Source organism: Pyrus communis, chromosome 7 (assembly GCF_963583255.1).
Source record: "Pyrus communis chromosome 7, drPyrComm1.1, whole genome shotgun sequence".
Classification (NCBI taxonomy): Eukaryota; Viridiplantae; Streptophyta; class Magnoliopsida; order Rosales; family Rosaceae; genus Pyrus; species Pyrus communis.
In genome coordinates, this window is record NC_084809.1 from 15,208,586 (window position 1) to 15,233,216 (window position 24,631).

The 24,631-nt window shown below is 36.6% G+C and overlaps 2 protein-coding genes across 2 annotated transcripts; both read right to left on the reverse strand.

The window, feature by feature from the left end:
• Nucleotides 1-529: 529 nt before the first annotated feature.
• Nucleotides 530-3,575, reverse strand: LOC137740617 (protein disulfide isomerase-like 1-5). The gene is made up of 10 exons (XM_068480457.1): nt 3,267-3,575; nt 3,046-3,215; nt 2,519-2,648; nt 2,300-2,352; nt 2,188-2,213; nt 1,792-1,910; nt 1,212-1,292; nt 1,037-1,126; nt 861-932; nt 530-780 (listed from the first exon to the last, which is right to left on the reverse strand). Exons 1-10 carry the CDS (start codon nt 3,573-3,575, stop codon nt 691-693), a joined length of 1,140 nt encoding a protein of 379 aa, XP_068336558.1. The 3' UTR covers nt 530-690.
• Nucleotides 3,576-20,008: 16,433 nt separating this feature from the next.
• LOC137740216 (uncharacterized) lies at nt 20,009-21,807 on the reverse strand. The gene is made up of 3 exons (XM_068480053.1): nt 21,208-21,807; nt 20,739-20,924; nt 20,009-20,442 (listed from the first exon to the last, which is right to left on the reverse strand). Exons 1-3 carry the CDS (start codon nt 21,676-21,678, stop codon nt 20,158-20,160), a joined length of 942 nt encoding a protein of 313 aa, XP_068336154.1. The 5' UTR covers nt 21,679-21,807; the 3' UTR covers nt 20,009-20,157.
• Nucleotides 21,808-24,631: the final 2,824 nt, after the last annotated feature.

Here is a 24,631-nt window from a genome sequence, read left to right on the forward strand (position 1 = left end):
ACATTATTTTGTTTTCAAACTTCAGGAACTTTGACTTGGATGTGATCGTGTGAGCAGCAATAAAATAGATGTAGGAGAGGAAGACACACATACCTCTAGTACAACATTCTTGTGACTATGTAAAACCAAGTCATCCAATGTCTTTCCTACAACGCTCAGGACGGTTTCATTCTTCTGCATTTTTCACATAGTACAGAAGTAATCAAAACTTTGTGATACAATATGTATTCTTGTGAGTCTGTGACTATGTAAAACCAAGTCATCAAAAGTCTTTCCTACAACGCTCAGGACGGTTTCATTCTTCTGCATTTTTCAGAATAGTACCGAAGTGAGATCAAAGCTTTGTGATACAATAATAATATACATGTATATAATTATATATATAGAATATTAACTTGAATATAACTAACAATTCCCAGCTTTGTGAGCTGATTTAGCACTGCATTTAATGTGATAGAACTACAACGTTGCAGGAAGTGCTTTCATATTTACCATTTCAAGGCTATGTAAAACCAGCACTCTGCAGTACTGTTTTGGTTGGTTGATCAGCTTCAGAATAACATAAGATTTTGGCTTAAGGATAATGTAACAAAGGGAACCAAAACAAACAACTATTGTCCAAAGTTATAGAAAACAAAACTAAGGTAGAATTCCAAAATTAAATTGCCATCATTGATCAAAAAATATTTTTTAAGGAGAAACAGGACTCACGTTATCAGGTATTAGTTGCGATTTGAAGTGTGGAGATACAGTACCCTGTAGAAGCCCTGAGCAGAACTCCTACAAAATCCAATTCATAATATCAGTAGTCTAGGTAGATAATCTTCAGGAGAAAAATTCAAAACGTGAGAGATTATTACTTCAAGATTGCTTTGTGTTGGATCTGATTCCAATAGATATTTAGAGCTCCCTCTGATATCAAAAGCAATGACCTATGCAGAACACAGACAAAACCTGATTAGAAATAGCCTCAGCAGCAAATTCCTTGATAGAAAGAATTCACGGTCAAGGTGTAGGTCACGACTGGGAAACTGACCGCAGTGCTGTTTGATTCTTCAAGCCCAAATACCGTTAGGTAAGGCTTAGCAAGGTTTCCGTCCGTAATGTCTATATATATAAACAGTATCTGGATCAAGAGAATAAAAGAGGAAAAACATTAGTAGATTTAACTGATTCACACAATTGCTTCAACATATAGTCCATTTGCGTACCTTTGACTTGAACTGTCTAGCAACATCTTGAAGAGGCTCAAGAAGTTTCTTGAAGTCATCTGCGTCTGCAAAAACATGAACCTGTCAACAATAAAAGCGAGTTATTAAATGACAGTCATTAGCATGCCATTTCTAATTCTTTAAATATGACTCAAGCTAAAGAAAGATATAATGCTTAGAGGGCCATGTAAGTACGCAAATATGATTTAATGTTTGATTTGCATTAAATGACGGAGAACAAATTCTAATTTTAGGCATCAAATTCCAGAAGGAAGAGAAATGCAACACCTGAAGAACAGTTTTTGCCAGTTTTTTAGAAAAACCTAAATATATCTTCTGGTTATTGTATCCAATATGTGTACTACTTTTTGTTTATAATTTTGAGTCATCTAGGCCATCTCTATGCATGATCTTGTTTTATATGCATTATTTATTGATAAAATACATGATCGTGTACTTTTACTATTGTCCAGACTTAAAAATCTCATTTGTAACAAGACTAAAAAAAATGTATATAAATGTGGATGTGTATGCAGCTCAACCGTAAAAGAAGATGTGATGTACTGGAGGAATCAACGACCTGAATTTGAATAGGGCTGGAGTACACTTTTGCAGAATTCGCTTCAGTAAGTCTGTTAACTAATGGAAACTTGTTATTGTCCAGAAACTGCAGTATTTCATCCGCTCTAAAGGTCCCTTCTGCAAAGCCAAACATTCATGAATAAGAATAACTATGTTAGTAATTCTTCCTGTTCTTCCTGACTTGCAAAAAATTCATCGAATGTAAACCAAGTACAGTCAAATATGCAAGTTGACACAGTCATACATAAGTCTCGTTAATGGTTTACAGAATCTAAACTTTGATTTATTTGAGACAGATTAACAAAAAATATAATATACATTGGCCAAGTTGCACATGCAAGTAAGAAAACAACAAAAATTTCATCACTTTCAGTAAGAAAATTAAGCAACTCACCATATGCAGTGTATCTTTCTGGCTCACTTTTCACAATTCCAAGGAAGGGCTAGTTGGTTTCATATTTGGAAAGAGAACGTTAGCAACCTCAATGTTGCTTGCTTCTACAAACTGGATTGCATTGTCAGCTGTCGCTGCTTTTACAAACTCTTTGTGCTCAGGCCCCTGATTAATTTTGATAACAAACAAGCCCAAAATATCCATAATGTACAAACAAAATATACAATCAAGGCAGAGGCCTCATACTAACTCCAGACTTAATCCTAGGTTTTCAGTATTTCCTAGGTCTAGCATTCTAAGAGAATTTTGAAAACAATAACAATGTACATACCTCAAACTGTTCAAACAAACCAACAACAAATATGTCAGACTTCTTGAGAAATTCTTCAGCCTCTGTCACCGAGCTTATCCTAATAACAGGTTCACCGGTTTTCTTCCTCGCCCATATCACTATTTCTTCCCTGAATCACAATTTGCCCCCACAAGCACATTAATGGAAATGCACAACTCAATTGGTACATATATTCATAGCCATACACACAAAATACTGATACTGCATACAAATGAATTCAAAGATATATGGGTAATGTACAGGAAAAACCGATATTAAACCTTAAAGGAAAAGTTACTCGAATAAATTAGAACAACTCAAATAATAAATTATGTAATTTACGGCAATGACAAAACACAAGGACAATATATAAGCACACAGATAACAGAAATGACAAAACACAATCTGAATTATAACTTATAATATAAGTAACTAGCCAAAAAAAATGATTCACATACCATATTCAAATCAAGTTAACATAAAATATTCCCAATTAAACATCTTGATAAAGTTTTAGAGCCACTCACGCAGAAAATCCACCAGTGTACGCTTGGGAGGTGCCATTGACAAACAGAAGCAGAGTAGGGAACCCCTTGATCTCCAAAGACGAGGCAGCTTTCGTGTGCCGCTCGGCATCAATCTTCGCCATCAAAAGGGGGCTCCCCAATTCCTTCAGCGCAGTGGCAGCCTCAGCAAACTGAGGCATCAGCTCAGCACTCCTGGAACACTAAGAAGCATACCCAAGAACCAGAACAAACTCATTGTTCTCAACAACCCTCTTGGTATTGTCATGATTAAGCTCCAGAACAATCCTCTGTGCATTGGATAAAAGCTGGGCCTCCAAGGAGCTTGTGGTGGGCGCACTGTCTTGGTCTTCTTCCTGCTCGACTTGTTGGTCCAATGCCAGGAGCTCTTCAAGTCCGCCATCTTCGGTTTCGTCTGCGGTGAGGTTTTGGGGTTCAGAGGATTTGATGGGGGTCGGGAAATGGAGTGGGAGGGTGAGGATGAGAGTGAGGACGAAAATGATGAACCTGGAGGTGGGTTTTGATCTGGACATGGTTTTGAGGTAGTTGTGGCTGTGGCTTTTGCAGATTTTTGCAGAGGGAAGTGGGGTTCTTGTGAATATTGTGAGATCTATGGAGTGAAAAGACTCAGAACTGAGAAGGTGAGGGATGAATGAAGGAGTGAGATTCGGGCTTCATAGATTCTATTTACCTTTCACTCCCTTTGTTGGCGGCAATTACTCATAAAAAACCGTAATTGTTATAAAACTGACTGTGCGTACAGTGAAATAAACAAACAAGACAAAATTTACGAGATTCCTCTACAGTCAATGTGATTGGAGTACGTCATCGGGGCAACAATGGTGCTTTCATTATAATCTAGAATAATAAGATTACAAATATAATTTTTTCTATTATCACCTCTCTTATTTCTTCCTCTACCAGCCGTATGTCTATCTATGTATATTTGCTCTCCTTCTTCTCATCCATTTTATAGACAAGGCTTTAGATAAAGTTGTGGTGGGATGAACAGTGGATTGGTAGTGGGATAAGTAGCCATCCATAATGAATGGCCTGTGAATTACAACACTCATCTTCGATGGCCACAAGTCTTCAATTGACTTGTTAAAATCTTGATCTGTTTTGGATGCTCCCCCTAATGAGTATTTCCCCCTGATTTCAAATTCTTTAGGTTGATCATTGATTCTTCTGCTTTAGTCTCTTAGCAGGCAGATTTGCCGAATGAGGTGCTTTACTTGTTAACTTTCCACAGGCTTTTTCTTGAACTGAGTTGTAGGACTTTCTGCTAGACTTGCACCAAAGGTCTGAATTTACTTATTTTATCTGGAACGAAATTTGATTCAAGGGTGGTGGATACTTGATTTTGAATCAGACTTGTGATTTCTTCAAGATCCTTGGGACTTGTCCTTGAATGAAATGGAAGCACGAATAGCTTCACATGACAAGTGATCTTCAGCTTCTTCGGGGATGAATCAGTTTGTGTTTTGTTATGCTTGTCTCCACATGCTTCAATGTATCAATTTTGCTTGCCTTATCTGTTCCCCTTATAGAAGTGGTATTTTCCCTATGCAGGTTTGGCATATTCTCTTGCAGTATTTGTCCTCTGATGCAGGAGTGGAATGCAAACCTTGCATTTGAAATCACATCTCAGGGACTCGTCATGCTTGGCAGCTCCAATCATTATATCAGCAGTTTGAAAATAAGTACTTGAGAGCAATGTTAGGTAAGCAATCAGGAAAGTTTCCAGGCAGTCGGTTCCTGACTGGAAATTTGATTTCAAGTTCCGACTGATCGCTTTCTTTCTTTTTAATCCTCCAGGTGAGAATAAAGACAAAGAAAATGACAGGGAGATTGCATGATATGAGATACTTTTACTCTCGTCCCTGATGATATGAGATATTCTTGCTCTGGTGTGACTTATTTGAAGAAGTATTCTCGGAGAGGAAGAAAATTGAGTATTTCGAGATGCTTTGTTCAAGATGCATTCTCGGAGAGGAAGAAAAGTTAGATATTTTTGTAGGTCTGCCTTGTTATGGATGTATAGAAGTCGACATATATAAGAATTTCCCAATAACAAGTAGTGGTGTTATGCCTTTACTCTTATAAGCAACTGTGGTGTAATTAGAACAGTAAGATTCATGTGTTTTCAACTTTATCAGAGATCTTTGACAAAGTTGCACGTGATATCCAAAAGCTAAGATTACTTCTGAGAAATGTTGATGAACTTTATCTTGAAAATTTGGCTTTTGAAATTCGGAGAGGAGTGTCTCTTCGATTTTTAAACAAGTGGCCTTGTTGCTTCTTCTTTTATAAAGGCATCAATTGTGCTCAAAATATATGCTCGAAAAACTACTGCATGTAGAATTTTCCCTTTCTTGCACTTTTGAGATTTTATCTGACCTCCTTTTTCCTTCATCATTTCTGAAAAATGGCTTGCCCATCTAACATTTGCTTAGATTTGAGTCTTAAGAGTAGTGCATACGAGCCGCGTCAGGATAATATATGTCGCATGTCCTTCTTATCTTCTAATGGTCCTCTTACGGTTGGGGACTCTGTGATGAAGAATGACCTAACCTTATAGTGGTAACTAGGAATCTTTTCACTCCCAAGGATAACATAATCCTTTCAAACCGGTCTGATGAGTTGGTCGTTCAAGACTCCTTGGCTTTCAGTAATCAGTGTGCAGGCTCTGTTTCTAATATGAGTCAACGCTTACTTGCTCGAACTCACCAAGTTGAATCATTGATGGTTGAGGTTGCAAGTCTTAAACAAGAGATTAGAGGGCTAAAGCACGAGAATAGAGTGTTACACATGCTTGCAAATAATTACTCGACGAGCATGAAAGAAAGCTCGACCAGCTATTGGAACCCAAAGGTTGGACTCAAAATGACAATCAAGGGTTTGAGTATTTATTCCAAAAACACCCATTGTCTCAGCAGTTTGGAGTTTCACCAAGTGCTGAGGCTCTAAATAATCAACCTCTGGTGCCTTCCCCTTCTGGGGTACTTTCGAGTACTGAGGCTTCACATGAGCAACCTTTGTGAAGGTTCCCTCCTGTTTGTGCCAAATACAATAAAGCATATACTTCACTAAGATGTAGTACTTCTGGACCAAATATCAATTTATCTTTACCTTCACGAAGATAAATGATCATTCTTAGTGTCTAAATAATTTGAGTATTCAACTCATAATCTTCAATCCATATGATTCTTTATAAACATCATGGATAAGATTCGTGTTGGTATATTGTTCGATTCTGTAGTTCGAGACAATATCTCTCTTAACACTTTATAAACTTTCTAGACTCTTCAGGAGTCTAAATCTAATATTACCGACTCTTGCAAGAGATTTTAGTATGTTACAACAATATCATAATGATAGTACTCACTAAGGGAATTTATACCATCCATTGGTATTTAAGTACATATTTTATGTTTTACCTTTCCAGGGTTTTCTTCAAGCAATCTGAATCCTTCCGGGATTTTCTACACTTCATGATACATTTTCCTTTGGAATTTATATAGAGCAACTTGCTTCCATGTATATTTGAGGGATTTACTTATGGAGATATGATGTGGGCGACTCATAACCCTTCGTATATAATTCTCCATTCATATGAACTTATTTATAAGAGTATTGTTGATAAACAAAATCGGCGAGGACTTTGGTATAATAGAAAGTGTGAAGTTTATGACCTTCGCTAGGTTGCTCTAGTCATTAGTGTGGATAATTATGTAAATGAATAAAGACATGGAAGCAAATAACACAAGATGTATCGTGGTTCACCTCAAGTTGAGGCTACGTCCACACTAGTGTTGATTCTCTTTCATTATGTAAATGAATGTTGAATATACATGGAGGCTGTAGAGGCAGTGTTTGCTCTCTTTGCTATGCTGTTTGCCTTTCCCCTCTAGTGAGTGCGAGGGAGCCCTTTTATAGAATAAGGGTTTTCTCCCTTTTTACATGAATCATGGGCTAAGTAATGAAGCCCAAATACTGAGGCCCAATATATGGTACAACAGGAGTCCCCCAGGTCTTCAGTCAAGAGAGTTTTTTGGCTGGAGACTTCAAATTCAATCCATGTGCGGGCCGAAGTGACTAGATGTCGTCTAGAACTAGTACTCGACATGAAACAGTGCTTAGCGTAAAGCAATACTCAGCTAGAAGTAGCACACGTTGCGAGGCTGCTCGGCTAGAAGCAATACTTGCGGTGAGGCGGTTGCTCGGCTGGAGGTAGTGCTCGTTACGAGGTGGCTCGGCTTGTGGCGTTCTTCATTGCGAGTATGCACTCGACGTCAGCGTGAGCTCATTATGAGTTAACTCTTGACATGACTCGAGTCCGCTTGTCGGGTTCGCATATTGGGTCTATGTGTCGGATCTGCGAATCGGGTCCACAAGTCGAGTCTTTGAATCGGGGCCATACGTAAGGTCTTTGAGTTGGGTCCGTGAGTCAAGGTTCGAGCTCAAGGGTGTCCAAGTTTGACGGTGTCTAATCTCGTAAGTGCCCGAACGAATGGGTGTCCAAGCTCGAGGGTGTCCAAGCACATAGGTGTCCAAATGAGCGAGTGTCCGAGGAAGTGGGTGTCCAGTCAGACAAGAGATTACTATTCAGACTAAATCTTTGTCACCATAAGAATGTGGCTCATCGATCTATAGGTTGGTAGGCTTCTTTAATCAGTGACACTGTTGATCAATAGAGCTAGTTGCTCAATAATTCCTGACAATAAATGACAGTATAAGTATGAACGCATAATGAATAAATCAAATTGACAAAGTTTGTCAAGGTAAAATATTGTACTATGTGCCTACTATAAGTAAATAATTTATTCAATTATGTGGTAAATCACATGTTGCATAAGTGACATGGTTAAAGGCAATCATATGACACTAGGCAGCACTTTAAGGTTGCATAAATAAATGCCTATTTAAACATGTGTGATGCGACTAAGATTAGTGAAATCCGAGTTATGGATTTGGGAAGCATTCTTAGCATAATAATCTTAACGTGATGGATGTAGGGATAATACACACATATATATACATGCATAACTATACATATATATACGTGCATAACCCTGTATTGTGTACTGTGCCCTAACATTCAAATAATGAAAATAAATGGTTTGATCAGAAGGCATTATGTGTTGTAGTATAATCATGTGATAAAATCATTAAATAATGTAAATGGTGTAGTTTGGGTGTAAAGAATAATGAGGGTTCTAGGTGGATGTCTCAGTAGTCATGTATGAAAATAATTATAATAAAATTGGCAAGACTAAGTCGTGTGTCAGACAAGTGGTCTTGTAATAAACATTAAATAATAATATAAAATATTAATAGACAATGATATTGGGAAAACGTAATGATGGGTTTCTTTCAGGCATGGCCGACAATATCAAAGGGGGGATAATAATAAAATTATTATAAGAAAGCTTATCTTCTTCCTGATTTTCCCTGGGTTTTTTCAGAAAGTGGAATAGGGACTTGATTGTACCATGCCATGAATGATTAAAGTTTCACTTTATCATTTAAATAATGATACCCATGTGTCTAATGGATTAAAATAATAAAATGTATATGATGTGATATGTTTTTAGTCAACATAATATTAAAATAATAAACAATAAGCTGTAAAGGAAGATAAAGATGCTCTTATCTTCTTCGTGAGTTTTTCCAGATAGTGGAATAAGGACCTGACTTCTCTGATTGTATCATGCCATGAATGATTAAAGTTTCACCCTCGACTATGAGCGGTTTGGGACCTTGATTGAAACTTGCAGAACTCGCTATGCTGAACGTCCAAGGAGACGGGACTATACCCACTCTGGATGGTTGAGCCCGTTGTGGCAAAGTTGGCTCCGTACGTGAAGTTGTTTCCCACGTAATCAAGATATGCACTAAGATACGGTAATGCGAGCCTGTCAACTGCAGTAATGACTGGTAGCCGGCATGGCGGTGGAAGTAGGACTCTCCGTGGGGCAAACGCATCTCACCGAAAAGTGGAAGATTGAGCAAGGTAGTGCTTGATTTTAGTCCCCTGCTAAAGGTTGACATGGACTGAGAGGATGATGTCGACGACAACCCGCCTTGTCAAAGATGCCACAAAGATCAAACCCGATGCGTTCGCTTTCTTGGCAGCTACCTTTGCCTCAATGGTCCTATGTTTGAGAAGCATAGAATTACTCTTCGAACCGCAAACTTTGATTTTATCCAATTCCCTGGCCTGCAAAACTAAATATATGGTTGCATCTCACCGAAAACTGCAGACAAGCCGGCGGTGTCGGAGTTTGAGTTGCCGAAGTTGAATATGGCCGGATATTTGCATGAAGATGACGAGGCTGGGATTTGGGTTTTTCTGGGATTTATGGAATTTGGTTTTTTGCAGATCCACGGTAGAGACAAGTGGTTTGATGAAAAAAAATGAAAGAGAACCGACATAGCTTTTCGTGTCGATTTCCCACAGGCAGCGCCAAATGTTGATGCACAAAATCGGCGAGGACTTTGGTACAACAGAAAGTGTGAAGTTTATGACCTTCGCTAGGTTGCTCTGGACATTAGTGTGGATAATTATGTAAATGAATAGAGACGGAAGCAAATAACACAAGATATATCGTGGTTCACCTCAAGTTGAGGCTACGTCCACACTAGTGTTGATTCTCTTTCACTATGTAAATGAATGTTGAATATACATGGAGGCTGTAGAGGCAGTGTTTGCTCTCTTTGCTATTCTGTTTGCCTCTCCCCTCTAGTGAGTGCGAGGGAGCCCTTTTATAGAATAAGGGTTTTCTCCCTTCTTACATGAATCATGGGCTAAGTAATGAAGCCCAAATACTGAGGCCCAATATATGGTCAAACAAGTATAATTTTAGGTTTCAATTAGTAACCTTATGTTATATCATGTAGTGTAATTCATTGTATTACAAATGCCCATATGTAACCTTATTCGGTTCAACATCTTTTGGCTATTTGTATTATATACACACACACACACATATATATATATATATATATAAGTCTGTTTTTCCATGTTCTTACAAGATTGTAATGGAATTGCCTTTCTCCATTTTTGGCAAATAATATTTCCTTTCGTCGATGAACAAAAGAACATGACTCAATATCAATACAACTCATTGATGAATTTAGTAGCTACTTGTAAAAACCAAAATTACCATTGGTTGTCATCAATCATTGATCCCATATTCTTATGTGCATGCACATGCATAAAAGCTTTTCATTTCTTTGGATATCCATTGCCTCTTCAAGGGCATTACATTATTTCTTCTAGGATAGTCATAATTTAGAGAATGTGGATCATAACCTCTTCTAGAGCGTTATAAAGCTGGGATTTTAATCTCCACTTCCGGAAGTTGAGTCATTGGAACCTATATGTCTATCATGCTTCATGCATGAGACATCAACATTCCCATGTCCGCGGATTGTCCTTTTTGGGACATGTATCCATACGACGACTGTCATGTTTCTGACATGCAACAGTTATGCTTTGGGAATGCAATAGTTCAGTAGTGTCATATTCTTCTTCTTTCGAAGTACTGAACCTTTTGAATCTAAAGGTTTGCCATGCTTCAGGCGTATAATAGATTTGTTACCACATTATTTTGTCCAACAGGAACATCAATTCATGTAGGCACATTTGCAACAAGTATATGTGATTTTATTACTTTTGTTGCATCATTAAATGCATCTGACATTTGATTTGCATATCGTTGCATCATTCAATTATTCTCACTTCGTTTTTATATTGATTGCTTCATGAATCAAAATAAGACAAATTTTCTTCGTTTTTCTGGAACGGTCTTTTCTTATCATTCTTCTGGAATGATGTTATTTTCTCCCCCTAACGGCGGGAAAACTGTCTTATCAAAATCCTAGTTTGCAAGTTGCGTGGTAAACACATCCCCAGTCAAGGGTTCCAAATATTGAATGATAGATGGTGAATCAAATTCAACATAAATTTCCAGTTTGCATTCAGGCCTCATTTTTAGTACACTGTGGCAGTGCAATAGGCACATAGATAACATAATAAAAAAACTCGTACATGTGTAATGTTTGGCTGGTGCCCAAACACGAGTTGTACTGAGAAATATTGATGGTTGGTAACTGGTCTCAACCAAACTTAATAGTGAATTATGTATAATGGTATGTCCACATGTAGAAAAACTTGCAATCTCATTTTCATGAGCATAGTGTGGGCAATCAATTTCATCCACTTAATAAATTCTTCTACTAAATCATTTTTGAGTATGAACATGAGGAACATGGTCTTCAACATCAATGTCCAATGACATGCAATAATCATCAAAACTTCGAGATGTAAACTCTCCAGCAAAATGTATCATATATCAAGGAACTTATGGTCCTTATTTAATAGCCTATGAATTGGGACTCTCTTGGCCTTTATTACAATTAAGTTGTGGCACTTCGGCTCTTCAAACTTAAGGTACTTATCAAGAAACTTCATGTCCAATCTTGAGGATCCAATGACTTCATTCCTGATCTTTTTGCATGATGGAACTTCAGGTCTAATCATTTTATGTGATGATGATCAAGAAACTTCAGGTTCTTATCTGATCAAGGAACTTCGGGTCCAGTATGTATTCATCGTAACAAAAAAAAAAGTACAATGAATAAATTAAAGCAATAGACGGTAATTCGAACCATGGTAAATAAATTGCTTTAAATAAATAGAACTTGTGATAGGGCTTTAAACCAACACCATGCACATAAATATGCCAAAACAAAAAATGCAATGATTAAGTCCTTATCTTTTGCTTTTTTCTTTTTCTTGGTCTGCCATTTTCTTTTATTTCATCTCTTTTACTTTTATTATTATTTCACAGTTCGAATTCATTTTAGTTATCCAGGAAATAATAGTAAGACTAATTTCCAATTGGTGTTCCTCCTCCTATCAGTTTCGAAAAATTTGAAACGGTTCCCATAAGTTTTGGAGTCAAGAGTGTCTATAACTTATGAGAAGATCAAACCGTTATATTTAGTTCAAATTTTAGTATGATATGGATAAGAGGATACCGAACAACTTTCATGAAGAAACAATTTTGATCTGAGCTACCGAAATGGAGTTTTGGTACTCATAAGGTGTTTGTCCAATTTTATGCGAAAATTAGAAACTGGTTTGGTATTTCAGGCATCTGCAATGATAGCATCGTTGGAATTTTATAAAAATTTGATATGTTGTAGATACTGGGCGGACGAACAACTTTGAAGAAGAAAGTATTTCAATCTGAGGTCGGCAAGTTGGAGTTCCGAGGCTGTTTACATAGCTGTCAGATTCTTTACGAATTTTGAGTCTGTACTCTTTTGCTTCTACAAGGGATGATATACAGTCATACAACAAGATATATTTGCTTCAGGAAAATCAGTAGTACGAAGATTTTATGATGAAATGAAAAGATTTTCTTATCTGTGAGATTCCAGTCAACATAGGTGAACATGATTTGTGGCTTTGTGCTTTCCACTGACATAAGAGCTTCTCGTGCTGATAACGTGTTGTAAAACTAATGGTGTGTGTAGTGAAATAAATAAACAAGACAAAATTTACGAGGTTCCTCTACAGTCAGTGTGACTGGAGTACGTCCTCGGTGCAGCAGTGGTGCTTTCATTATAATCTGAAATAATAAGATTACAAAGATAACTCTTTCTATTATCTCCTCTATTCTTCCTCTATTCTTTCTTCCTCTACTAGCCGTATGTCTATCTGTGTATATTTGCTATCCTTCTTCTCATCCATTTTATAGACAAAGCTTTAGACAAAGTTGTGGTGGGATGAGCAGTGAATTGGTAGTGGGATAGGTGGCCATCCACAATGAATGGCCTGTGAATTACCACAGTAATCATTTCATTAACTGTGTTTGTGTGTATATAAATTGTAGTAATGCTAGTCATTCCACCTATTTGTACTATCATTTGTACCATCTTTCTAAAAGGGTTAGGACTCGTCAATGCATATGGGTCTCATTTATATTGAAGAAATGATACAAATAGGTAGCTTGAATAATATTTTTGAATAAAATGACTCTTACTTCCGAGATGTGTAACATGTCGAGTCTAAAATTCTTATTTATTAACATTAATATGCATTTTTTAAAAATCATGCATATATATAATCATTGTTGGTTGTGCATACATTGAGTTATGTTCATATAAATTCGAGAATTTTTTTCTCATCACTCTCAAGTAGTGATGATGTGATGTTCACCATCTTATTTATTGTCTTTAGATGAATTTGAATTTTGATATATATGTAGTGGATATAAATTTTAAAATTTAAACTCATCTAATGATAATAAGTAAGGTAGAGAGCACAACCAAAATTAGATTTGCATTTTTAGGAACATGCACAGATACACTCATTGTCATGGTAGCCACTAAGAACCAAGAAATATAATATTGGAAATTGTAGTTGTTGCACTTCTACAGAAACAACTTGTTCAGGTACCTTGAGAGTGCGAATCTGATCGCACAAGGTTCTGACATGGGTCCTTGAAAGAGGAGACAGACTCTTCTCCAAAAGATTCTAGGCTTTATAAGCAGATGTGCAATGAATTAGAATAGTCTTGATTGACGGGGATGCAGTAGCTTTGACCCAACTTAAAGACAAGTTTGTCTTTTGAGTAAGCCGGATTGATGGTGCCATCAGGTAATTTCTTTAGAGGTATTGCTAGTTGCAGTGGTGACAACTTGGTTAAGGTTATGTAACTCAACAACATCTTGGAATTGTGACTTCCAAGTTCCAACACAAAAAATTTGTGCGGTCCATTAGAGTGGTGAATAGGTGAGAAGTATTGAAAGAAGTGAGGAGAGAAGAAACAGCTGCCATAAGCGAAGATGATGAGTTTTGTGACGTTTGAGTTGAGGTGAAGGAAGAAAGAACAAAAGAGGTTTCGTTAGAAAGAACAAAAGAGGTTTCGGTAGAATACATCATGATCGAGTTGGCGTTGGCCTTTGGGCTCTGTAATGTAAAGATGCATTAGAAGCTTCAAATGTTAACAAGTGTACGTAGATTAGGTTGCTAAGTAGTTAAGTTCGTTATTAGTGGTTAGCTTACTTAGTGACTAAGATAGCCTTGTCTATATGTATATGCAGCTGTTGTAACTCATTTCATTCATTCAATTCAATACATACAAGATATAATTCCTTTCTCTCTCTCTAAACTGCTATTCTCTTATATTTCTCTCTCTATATCAAGAACACATATGATGAAGATTTCTTTGTACTTTGACATAGTATCCTCGCCGGGGATGAAGATTTCTCGATCTTGAGCTGTAGTTTTGCTTCCGCATTCCTGATCAATTTCTTCTGGTGTGAATTTCTAATCTTTTCTCTATCTCCATTACTCTGTGCGTTTGTGTATCTGCGAAGTGGTTCTGAGAAGTATATGTGAAGTTGTTATGTGAAGTGTATGCATGATTATGCACACCAATTGTTCGATTAATTGCTCCTTACAAGATCTGTTTGCATTGATATCAGTTTACAAGATATCTGCAAGTTGAATTCCTTGTGATTTTGCACGATTCCTCTTTCTAAAACCTTAATTATGTGATTCTATGATTTTGTTCACGAATTCTTGAATTCTTGCATAGTTATCTCTGCAAATATGGTGACTGCTGCACAATTACAGATTGTACAGTCTCCGATTATGAATCTCATTACGAATGTCTCTAATTCTGTTATTGTGAAGCTTGATGATACAAATTATCTTGTATGGAACTATCAAATTCGGTTACTTCTTGAAAGTCATGGAATCTTTGACTTTGTTGCTGGCATTCATCCATGTCTTCCTCAGTTTAACGATGATTCGGATGTTGAAGGTGTTAAAACTGAGGAGTTTCAGATTTGGAAAATGCATGATCGTGCTCTCATGCAGTTGATCATTGCTACTATATCTCCCACATCCATGTCTTGTATCATTGGTTATCTCACTTCTCATGATATGTGGACAAATTTGAAGGATAGGTTATCCACAGTAACAAAAGCCAGTATTTTTCAGTTGAAAACTGAATTGCAGAATATAAAGAAAGGTTCTAATTTAGTCTCTCAATATCTTCAGTGGATCAAGGAAGTTAGGGACCATCTCTCTGTTGCAGGAGTTCTTTTTAAAGATGATGATATTGACATTTTGGCACTTAAAGGCTTGCCTGTTGAGTATAATACTTTTTGAACTGTTATAAGGGGGATAGATAATGTCATTTGACTCAAGGATTTCAGGTGCCAGCTATTAGCAGAAGAAGCTGTTGTTGAAAATAATTATGTGAGTGAAACCTTTGTGTCTACGATGATGGCAAATGAGCACAAAGGCAAGGGAAAGACTCTGATGTTGGGAGAAAGGTCTAATCAATCTCAATCACAGAACTATACTCTTAATGGATCAACCAACACTGGTACTTATAATGGTGGTTATTCTAATCATAATTGAGGGTATAGTTCCAATTACAAAGGGAGAGGAAAAGGCAGAAACACCTACAATTCTAATAACAGACTCAATTCTGGTTTTTCAAACTCCAGTGCAGGAATGCTTGGTCCAGGAAAACCATATGTTTCTACATATCTTGATCATGGTTATGATATTCCAACTTGCCAAATTTGCAACAAAAAAGGTCACATTGTTGTTGATTGCTTCCAGAGACATTTATCTTCCACTATTCCATCTTCCAAGCCATAGTGTCAAATCTGTTGGAAATTTGGACATACTGCCTTGCAATGTTAGCATATAACTGATTTCTTATACCAAAGAAGGGCTCCCTTTCCTCATCTATCTGCCATGCATACAACTTTTCAACCATCAACACCTCATGACCAGTTTTGGGTAGCTGATACAGGAGCAACATCTTACATGACTTCTGACTTGGCAAACCTTCATCTTGCAACTCCATTTTCTGGCACAGATACAGTAACTACAACTAGTGGTTCAGGTTTGCACATCTCCCATATTGGCTCTAGTACATTAAGGACACCTAAATATGAATTTGAACTGAAGAAAATTCTGCACGTTCCTCATATAACTCAACATTTATTATCCATTTATAGACTTTGTAAGGATATCAAATGTCGATTTATATGTGATGAGTTCTCTTATTGGATTCAGGACAAGGTCACAAGGAGAATCCTTCTTTAGGGACTGTATAGAGCTGGCTTATATCCCATTCCCTTCTACATTCCACCACATCTTATCAATCTAGCACAACAATCATCTGCATTCACTTCAACACACTCATGTTTTCTTGGACAACAAGTCAAAATAACGTTGTGGCACCACAGGCTAAGACATCCTTCCAACATTGTGACATCCGCAATGTTAAAACAATCTAATATACCTATGCCTGTTTCTCATGTGTCTTTAGTTTGTAAATCATGTTTAGAGGGTAAATTTACAAAGATTCCTTTTGTTTTTCCTGCGAATAAAAATGTAAAACCCTTGGAGGTGATACATAGTGATGTTTGGGGACCTTCATCTACTATTTCAGTTGAAGGTTACAGATATTATGTTACCTTTGTGGATGAATGTACCAGGTTTACCTAGATCTTTCCATTGATAAATAAAAGTGAAGTGTTCAATATCTTTGTTCATTTCTATCATTTTTTTAAATACTCAATTTTCTGCCCATATCAAAGTCTTTCAAAGTGATGGAGGAGGTGAATACTCCAGTCATTAGTTCAAACATTTCTTGCTTAACAAGGGTATAGTTCACCAAAAATCATGTCCTCACACTCCTGAGCAAAATGGTCTTGCAGAAAGAAAGCATAGACACATTTTAGAAACTGCTATTACCCTTTTACAAAATGCTTATATGCCCTCTAAATATTGGTTTCATGCCTGTGTTGCTTCTGTGTACCTTATTAATCGAATGCCCTGTCAAACATTGCATATGTTTTCACCATATAAATGTCTCTTTGGTCAGCCTCCTCAGATTTCTCATCTAAAAATTTTTGGTTGCGCATACTATTCTCTTTTGAAACCCTATAATACCACTAAGTTACAACCCAAAACAACTCAGTGTGTGTTTATAGGATATGCAGGCCATTACAAAGGTTATTTGTGTCTTAATCCACTTACTGGAAAAATCATGGTTTCCAGACATGTGTTATTTGATGAATTTGATTTTCCATTTTCAAATTCTTTGCACTTATCCACTCAATCTCATAACATTTCATCTCTACCACAAGCATCTGTCCATATACCACAATCAGTACCACCATTAGTCACTTCCCAAAACATAGTCATTCCTTCTCACCCATCTTATTCACTTGCTTTATCCCCTACAGTCAGAGTCTTTGAATTCCATAACCACTAGAGCCACATAGTCTTTGCAACACCTTCCTTTTACTGCCTCAGAATCTTTGGACTCCTTTAACCATAATCCATCTTATGAGCCAGCATCTCAGAGTTCTACATAGTCTCAAATCCCTGTTGATCTAGATTTTCAAACAGAAAATCTATCTGTTGTTCTTCCCATTCCCTCAGTTAGTTTGCATCTCATGCAAACTTGGTTCAAAAGTGGAATCTCAAAAAGGAAAGTGTTCACAACAACTGTTCAATCATCTGCAAATGCTATTGAACCCACTTCATACAAATCTGCTAGTAAACATCCTAAGTGGCAAGCAGCTATGCAAGAAGAGATAGATGCCTTTCATGCACAGAACACTTGGAATCTAGTTCCTTTACCCTCTGGGAAGAATTTGGTTGGCTGTAAATGGGTATATAGGATTAAAACACACTATGATGGTTCTATAGCTCGATACAAAGCCCGCTTAGTTGCAAAAGGATATAATCAACATGAAGGTATTTATTATAGTGAGACTTTCAGTCTTGTAGTTAAACCTACCACTATGAGGTTGATTCTTGCTTTGGCAGCACAATTCAATTGGTCATTGAGACAATTAGATGTCAAGAATGCATTTCTACATGGTGAGTTAACTGAAGAAGTGTATATGGCCCAACCTCCATGATTTCAGAGTGCTATTCATTCTTCTCAGTATGTGTGTAAGCTAAATAAGTCATTGTATGAATTGAAATAAGTTTCTAGCGCTTGGAATGGAAAATTTACAAGCTACTTGCCTGGTTTGGGTTTTAAGTCCTTTTTTGCACATCCATCATTATTTGTTAAACATACTGCTACTGGTACAGTTGTGTTGTTACTCTATGTGGACGATATTATTCTTACAGGCAGCTCCTCTACAATGATTGATGATGTTATTGTGGAATTAAGCAAAGAGTTTGAAATGAAGGATATAGGCAAGTTGAGTTACTCTCTGGGGTTGCAAATTACTTATCACTCTGGTGGCTTGTTTGTCTCTCAGTCTCAATACATCAAGGATCTGTTAAACAAAGTTGATTTGCAAGATTCCAAGCCATGTCCTATTCCTTGTTTACTATATCATCGACTTCTTAAAGATGATGGCACTCCATATCACAGTCCAGAGCAATACAGAAGCATTGTTGGGGCTTTGCAATATGTGACTTTTACAAGGCCAGACATAGCCTTTTTAGTAAATCAATGCTGCCAATTTATGCATAATCCCATGAATTCTCATGTTGTTGCAGTTAAGAGAATTCTTAGATACCTCAGTGGAACAATGGACTATGGTCTGAGTTTCAAACCTGGAAAACCACATCTGCAAGCATACAGTGATGCAAATTAGGCGGGTGATCCTAATGATCGTAGCTCAACTTCTGATCATATTGTATATTTTGGTTCAAGTCCAATATCTTGGGCTTCCAAGAAGCAACACACCGTGTCAAGATCTTCAACTGAGACAGAATATAGAGCATTAGCTATTACAGCTGCAGAACTGGCCTGGATTAGACAATGATTGTGTGATCTTCATGTTTCTGTGTTCACTGCACCAGTGATTTACTGTGATAATATTTTAGCAATTGCTTTGTCTTCGAATCCAGTGTTTCATTCTCGAGTGAAGCACATTGAAATAGATTATCATTTTGTCAGAGAAAGGGTGGTTCGCGGAGATTTGAATGTTTGTCATGTGTCCTCCAAAGAACAGACCAAGGGTCTTGCTGCACCTTTGTTTCAGTCTCATTGTTCCAATCTAATGCTTGGTTCATCCAAGCATGAGATTGCGGGGGGATGTAAAGATGCATTAGAAGCTTCAGATGTTGACAAGTGTACGTAGATTAGGTTGCTAAGTAGTTAAGTTTGTTATTAGTAGTTAGCTTACTTAGTGACTAAGATAGCCTTGTCTATATATATATATATATATATGCAACTGTTGTAACTCATTTCATTCATTCAATTCAATACATACAAGATATAATTCCTTTCTCTCTCTAAATTGCTATTCTCTCAGATTTCTCTCTCTATATCAAGAACATATATGATGAAGATTTCTTTGTATTCTAACATGTAGTACCATAAAACAAAAATTGATAGAGAGAGAGATACTTGTTGAATTTTCCAGGTCGACGGGCCGAGGATCCCACTTCAACAAAACCGACTCGATAATTACCATCTGCCCAGTCTGACAAGTGTGCAGTTTTATCACAAAAGGTTTCGATATTAATTGGATTGAAGTTAGGATATTAAAACTCTTCTTTTCTCAAAGATACGACCGATGTGAGATATTTCAACAAATAGTGCAGTGAGAGAATTAGTGAAGAAAAAAAAGAGAACGGTATTTTAGGAGAACGACTTGATGGGTTGTCTATTCACATAGCTTTCAATAGATACATATTTCAAGTTGACTACGTACAACCACTCCAAACATTGTTCTGCTCGTCCAAATCTCCGTCTTTAAAAACATACATACAACATGCATTCCACAATTTCAAACAAACCTATTTACATTTATTTTACAGAAAATCATAACTAAATCAGTGACATGAATTTGGAGTTAAAAACAAAAAAAAAAAAAAAAAAAAAAAAAAAAAAAAACCACCAGTTACTGGAATTATTACAGTAAAGAGTTTACGCTGGCCAAAAAAATGTTTATTTTTTATTTCTTGAAAAAGGATGTCATATGTGGAATGAACAACTCAACTCGGTTAGCAGTCCCTGGCCAAAAAGTAAACTCAAATTGCAGTAAATTCTGTACTCGATTTTCACAAGCATTCACAGAAGGGGATCATCAGTCATAAGCGCATGAAGTCTTGTTGAACTTGATGGGTTTGGTGACAGTGGGATCCAAAACCAAAGGACAAGAGATTCGCCTTCGACGCTTCGTTTTCACTAGCTTCCCTACCACGTACGCTCGAGACCGGATTTCAAATTTTAAGGTCAACGGAATTGGAACCAATGCACCAGTCTTTGAGTACGTCAAACTTGATCCAGCCCCGTATAGAGGAACCTTGGTTCCTTGCAAGTTTACTGATATAGTTCGGAGGCTCTTTCTTGGCTGATAATATTTCTTCAACTGCGATAACAAAATCCAGAAAATTTTGTAAGTTGCTAGACTATATGAATCAAGAGTCAAGACCGAACGTTCATAGTTCGGCAACATTATGTCCTTGTACAGTAAATTACTTCGTCCGAAAATTGTCAATGGAACTCGAATGGTAAGCGGCAAAAAAACCCAGGCGCACATATGAAAATTTGAAACTCGAAGCACCAACATGTGAGAGCACAGAAACCGAAATAGCACAGTTTACCCTATACATTCATAAATTTTCTTAGAGATTAAAATTGTAGTCATGGAATAGCGAATCCAACCTGACCAATTGCTACCGCAATCTCTGAATAGAGGAGACCGATAGGTGAGGAGGTAACATGAATGCCGAAAATTGAAGCAGAGTTGCGTACACTGAGTCTTAATGAGCCATTCACCGTCACCAGCTTTGTTGGAACTCCACTGAAGTCTGAACCCTCACCAATGTAGAAGTTACTGATATCCAAACTCTGCAAGAATCACAAGTCCTCCGTTAGATCGAAACAATTTCATCCTATTGAAACTGCATAGTTCCCATTTTTCCTGCTACATTCCTTGAATTGAAGAACCCCAGACACCCTTTTCGGTTTTTCCAAATTACAAACTAACTATGGCAAAACGAAACACATTATACATCATCACAATAACAACTTAGACAAAATTCAGCATCAATTTTTTTTTTTTTTTTTTTTGTGTAATAAATATTATGGGCATCTTGAACAAAATATTACACTAGTTCAAAAATTGGCTTACCTTAACTACAACTTCTGGTTTGTAAGGCCTGCTTGCACCCCATATGATCAAGCAGAAGACAGTGAACAACAACACAAAGCTAAGAAGAGCAATCAAGACCTGCACACGCCGCGAAAGCGACTTGTCGTTGAAGTCATCATAACCCCCTTCCTCCATAATCACCTTACATTCCGGCCACCCCTTGTCATTCCTCGGCTTCCTACCGCCTTTTCTACCGGAGGATGACCTGAAAATCCCAGAGAATCGGCTCGCGGAGGAGTTCCTCGAGTGGCGGCCGAAAGAGGGGTGTGAGGGTGACTCCATGGGGCTGTTGTTGTACATTGGAGTGGCATGCATTGACGAGGACTTGTCCCCATCGTGTGAGTCCCTTGAAGGGCTCTGCACATAATACACAGGTGCCTTTGGGGACCTTGATGGTGATGATGCAGCTAAGCTTGTGACATCAGACTCAGATTTTGTTGAATGCATCATTGCCTGATTAGTAATAACTACGCAGGATTTGAATTACAAACTTACAAGTCAAAGTTTTGTGCCAAAAAATTCCACCACAAATTTGGAAACACAAGTGAAAAGAAACACAGAAATTGAGTGGAATTTCACGAAAGATTAAAACTTTCATCAAATTCTTGGGTACCCAGAAAAGGGTTTTGAAAAATATGAGCTGGTTTCCATGGTCGGGTGAGAAACTGAACAAATTGATCACTTGGAATTCAGTACTGGAGAGAGAAAAATAAATGAATAAATTTGAAAACGCTTTCAGAAAATTTCACCAGAAAACTTCTTGAACAGATGAGACGGCGATAAAAAAATCAACAGCCGCCACAAATCAATGTGTTTCTCTGTGTGTCGGTAAGAAAAGGAGAGAGAGTGAAGTGACGCTTTTGTTAAGAACCAATAAGAAGCTGTGCCCTCACATGTTATAAATTGATCGAAGGATAGTGTCGGCAGCACATATAATATTAGAGAAATACTAAAAAGGCTCTGAGGTGATTTTTTATAAATTATATTAAATTTTAATGATAAGGATAAAATAAAGAATAATGTGAATTTTTAGTGTTAAAATATAGTTTTTCGTTAAAGTGAACAGTAACACAGTAAAACTTTATATTTTATAATATTAAAATAAAAATTCTCTTATAATTGAGATATTTGTAAATTTTTTGTCACCTCATATTTTGGGAACAATACTTTATAATGTTGAGAAATTATATCAAAAATATAATGTGACAAAAAGATTATTAAGAATCTCAATTTGAGAGAATTTTCTTAACATTTCTCATATTATTATCATTACTGTATTATTTTATATATACTGGTGTAATTATTTAATCATGATTGTAAATATTATAATAGTATTTGGAGGTATGTGATAAGGATGCTGCTCAGCTGACCAAAAAGACAAAAACAAATGGCATTATTTATTTGATGGGATTTTTTTTTTCCAACCTACCTAATTTTGATTTGGAGCCTAGTGTTTGTGTTTGTTTATTTATTCATTTCTTTCTTTTCTGTTTAATATTTTATTTTGTTCGTTGAGGTACTTTTTAATATTTCCGAGTGGTTGTACTTTTTTCTTCTACAACATGGTTTATTAAATGGATGAAAACAACTCACTTGTATATTTAACGTTAATGCATTTTTCTGGTGTACCTGGAAAATGGTTAATTGTCAATGGGTGATTAAATTTCTAATACAATCGTGACATAAGAGGTAGGAGACTTTACGAGCCACACTGACGTTAAAAAAGAAATAATGTTTAGTTAATTCAACAAAAGTCGTTTAGTCAATCAACAATAGCAAATGATAACTGCACACTCGTAATACATTACAACCACAAGTTTTTATAAAGTTCAATCGCGAAACGATCTCATATGTTATTTGATTCTTTTCATATAAATAATTTTTATATAGCAATTTATAATATGAATTATTTCAGCCATAAGTATAAAGTTTAGTAAATCGATTATGAAATGTTTTCAGAAAGATTTCCTCTCATTGTTTGATTAGCTAGGTATTATTTAGAAAGAAAAAAAAAAGAAGAGAAAAAACCGGGCACTAACCCAAATGAAGATGAATTGTTTGCCTTTTCATTTTCATACTCTTCTTGTATCCTCCTATTTGTGTGGTCACGGTTAAGATGCGTCAACATTTTATATACATATTACTTTTTGTTTTATTATTTCTATAAAAAATTAATATAAAATGTTGACGTGGCTTAATCGTGACCATATATTACAGAAGGGCATGTGAAGAGTATAGAAATGGAAGGGACACCTTCGACCCAAATACACGTGGGCTACGTGCTAAGGGTTGGGTGGGACTGAGAATGAAGAAAGTCAATAGGTAATTCATTACTAGTTGCCCAAAGCAACGAGAAAAGAAAAAGGAAGTGATTCCAAATTTAAAAATGCTTTTAAATAGCATTATTGTTAGTAGTGTTATAAATGTAATAAAATATCATCTCGATCTGCTATTTATATAGTCGATATTGTCTCAATAAAAGTATCGATATATTGCTGATTACTACAATTTTGTTAATATTGTCAATTTACAACAATAATAGTGCAGTTTGAGAACTTTATTATAATAATTTGAAAGACCTTAAGAATATGGAATTTTTTTGGTAGTTTAAGGCAGTAAATTTGTTTTTCTTTTTTTCTATATATAAACAGAGTAGCCTAAAAGGGTCAAGCATTTAAAATACCACAAATTGTTCCTCTAGAACTCTAAAAATTACAATTAAATTAAAATGAGTTAAAATAGTAATTTTTGTTGCAGTCATATTAGAATAGGAATGTAATTGTGTAAATATTATGAAATCTGGGAAAGTATTATATATTCCTATTAGGATTAGATTACTTATTAGAGCAAGCCTGGGTGCAAGCTCGGGGGACAGGGGACAGAACAAGGGCCCGAGGCCCGGTGGATCAGCTCCAGTGTGGGCAAGCCCGAGTGAAGGTGGAGGCCCGAGCTCTGGGCCTGTGGGGAATTGCTAGCCCGAGAGCCTGATGCCATGTGACGTCAGCGTTGACGTCAGTCTGGCGTCAGGCAATATTTAATTTTTTTTGTGTCAGGCGCGTGCACCCCACTCGTGCGTGGGGGCGCGTCGCCGACACAAAATCAAAAGAAAAAAAACTTTGTCAGTTACCGTTGGGAAGCCACATGGCTTCCCACGGTCCGTTAGATCTCAACGGTTATTTAATTTGGACCGTTCGATCTCAACGGTCAAAAAAATAAAAAAGTCTTATTTAATATCCACCGTTCGATCTGAGATCAACGGTGGATATTAATATGCTTTATAAATAAAAAAATAAAAGAAAAAATAGTTTTAAAATTAAGAAAAGTTACCGTTGTGACACGTGGCACAATCTGGAGTGTTGGAATTCAAATTTTTTTATATCCAATGGCAGAGATTAATTAATTG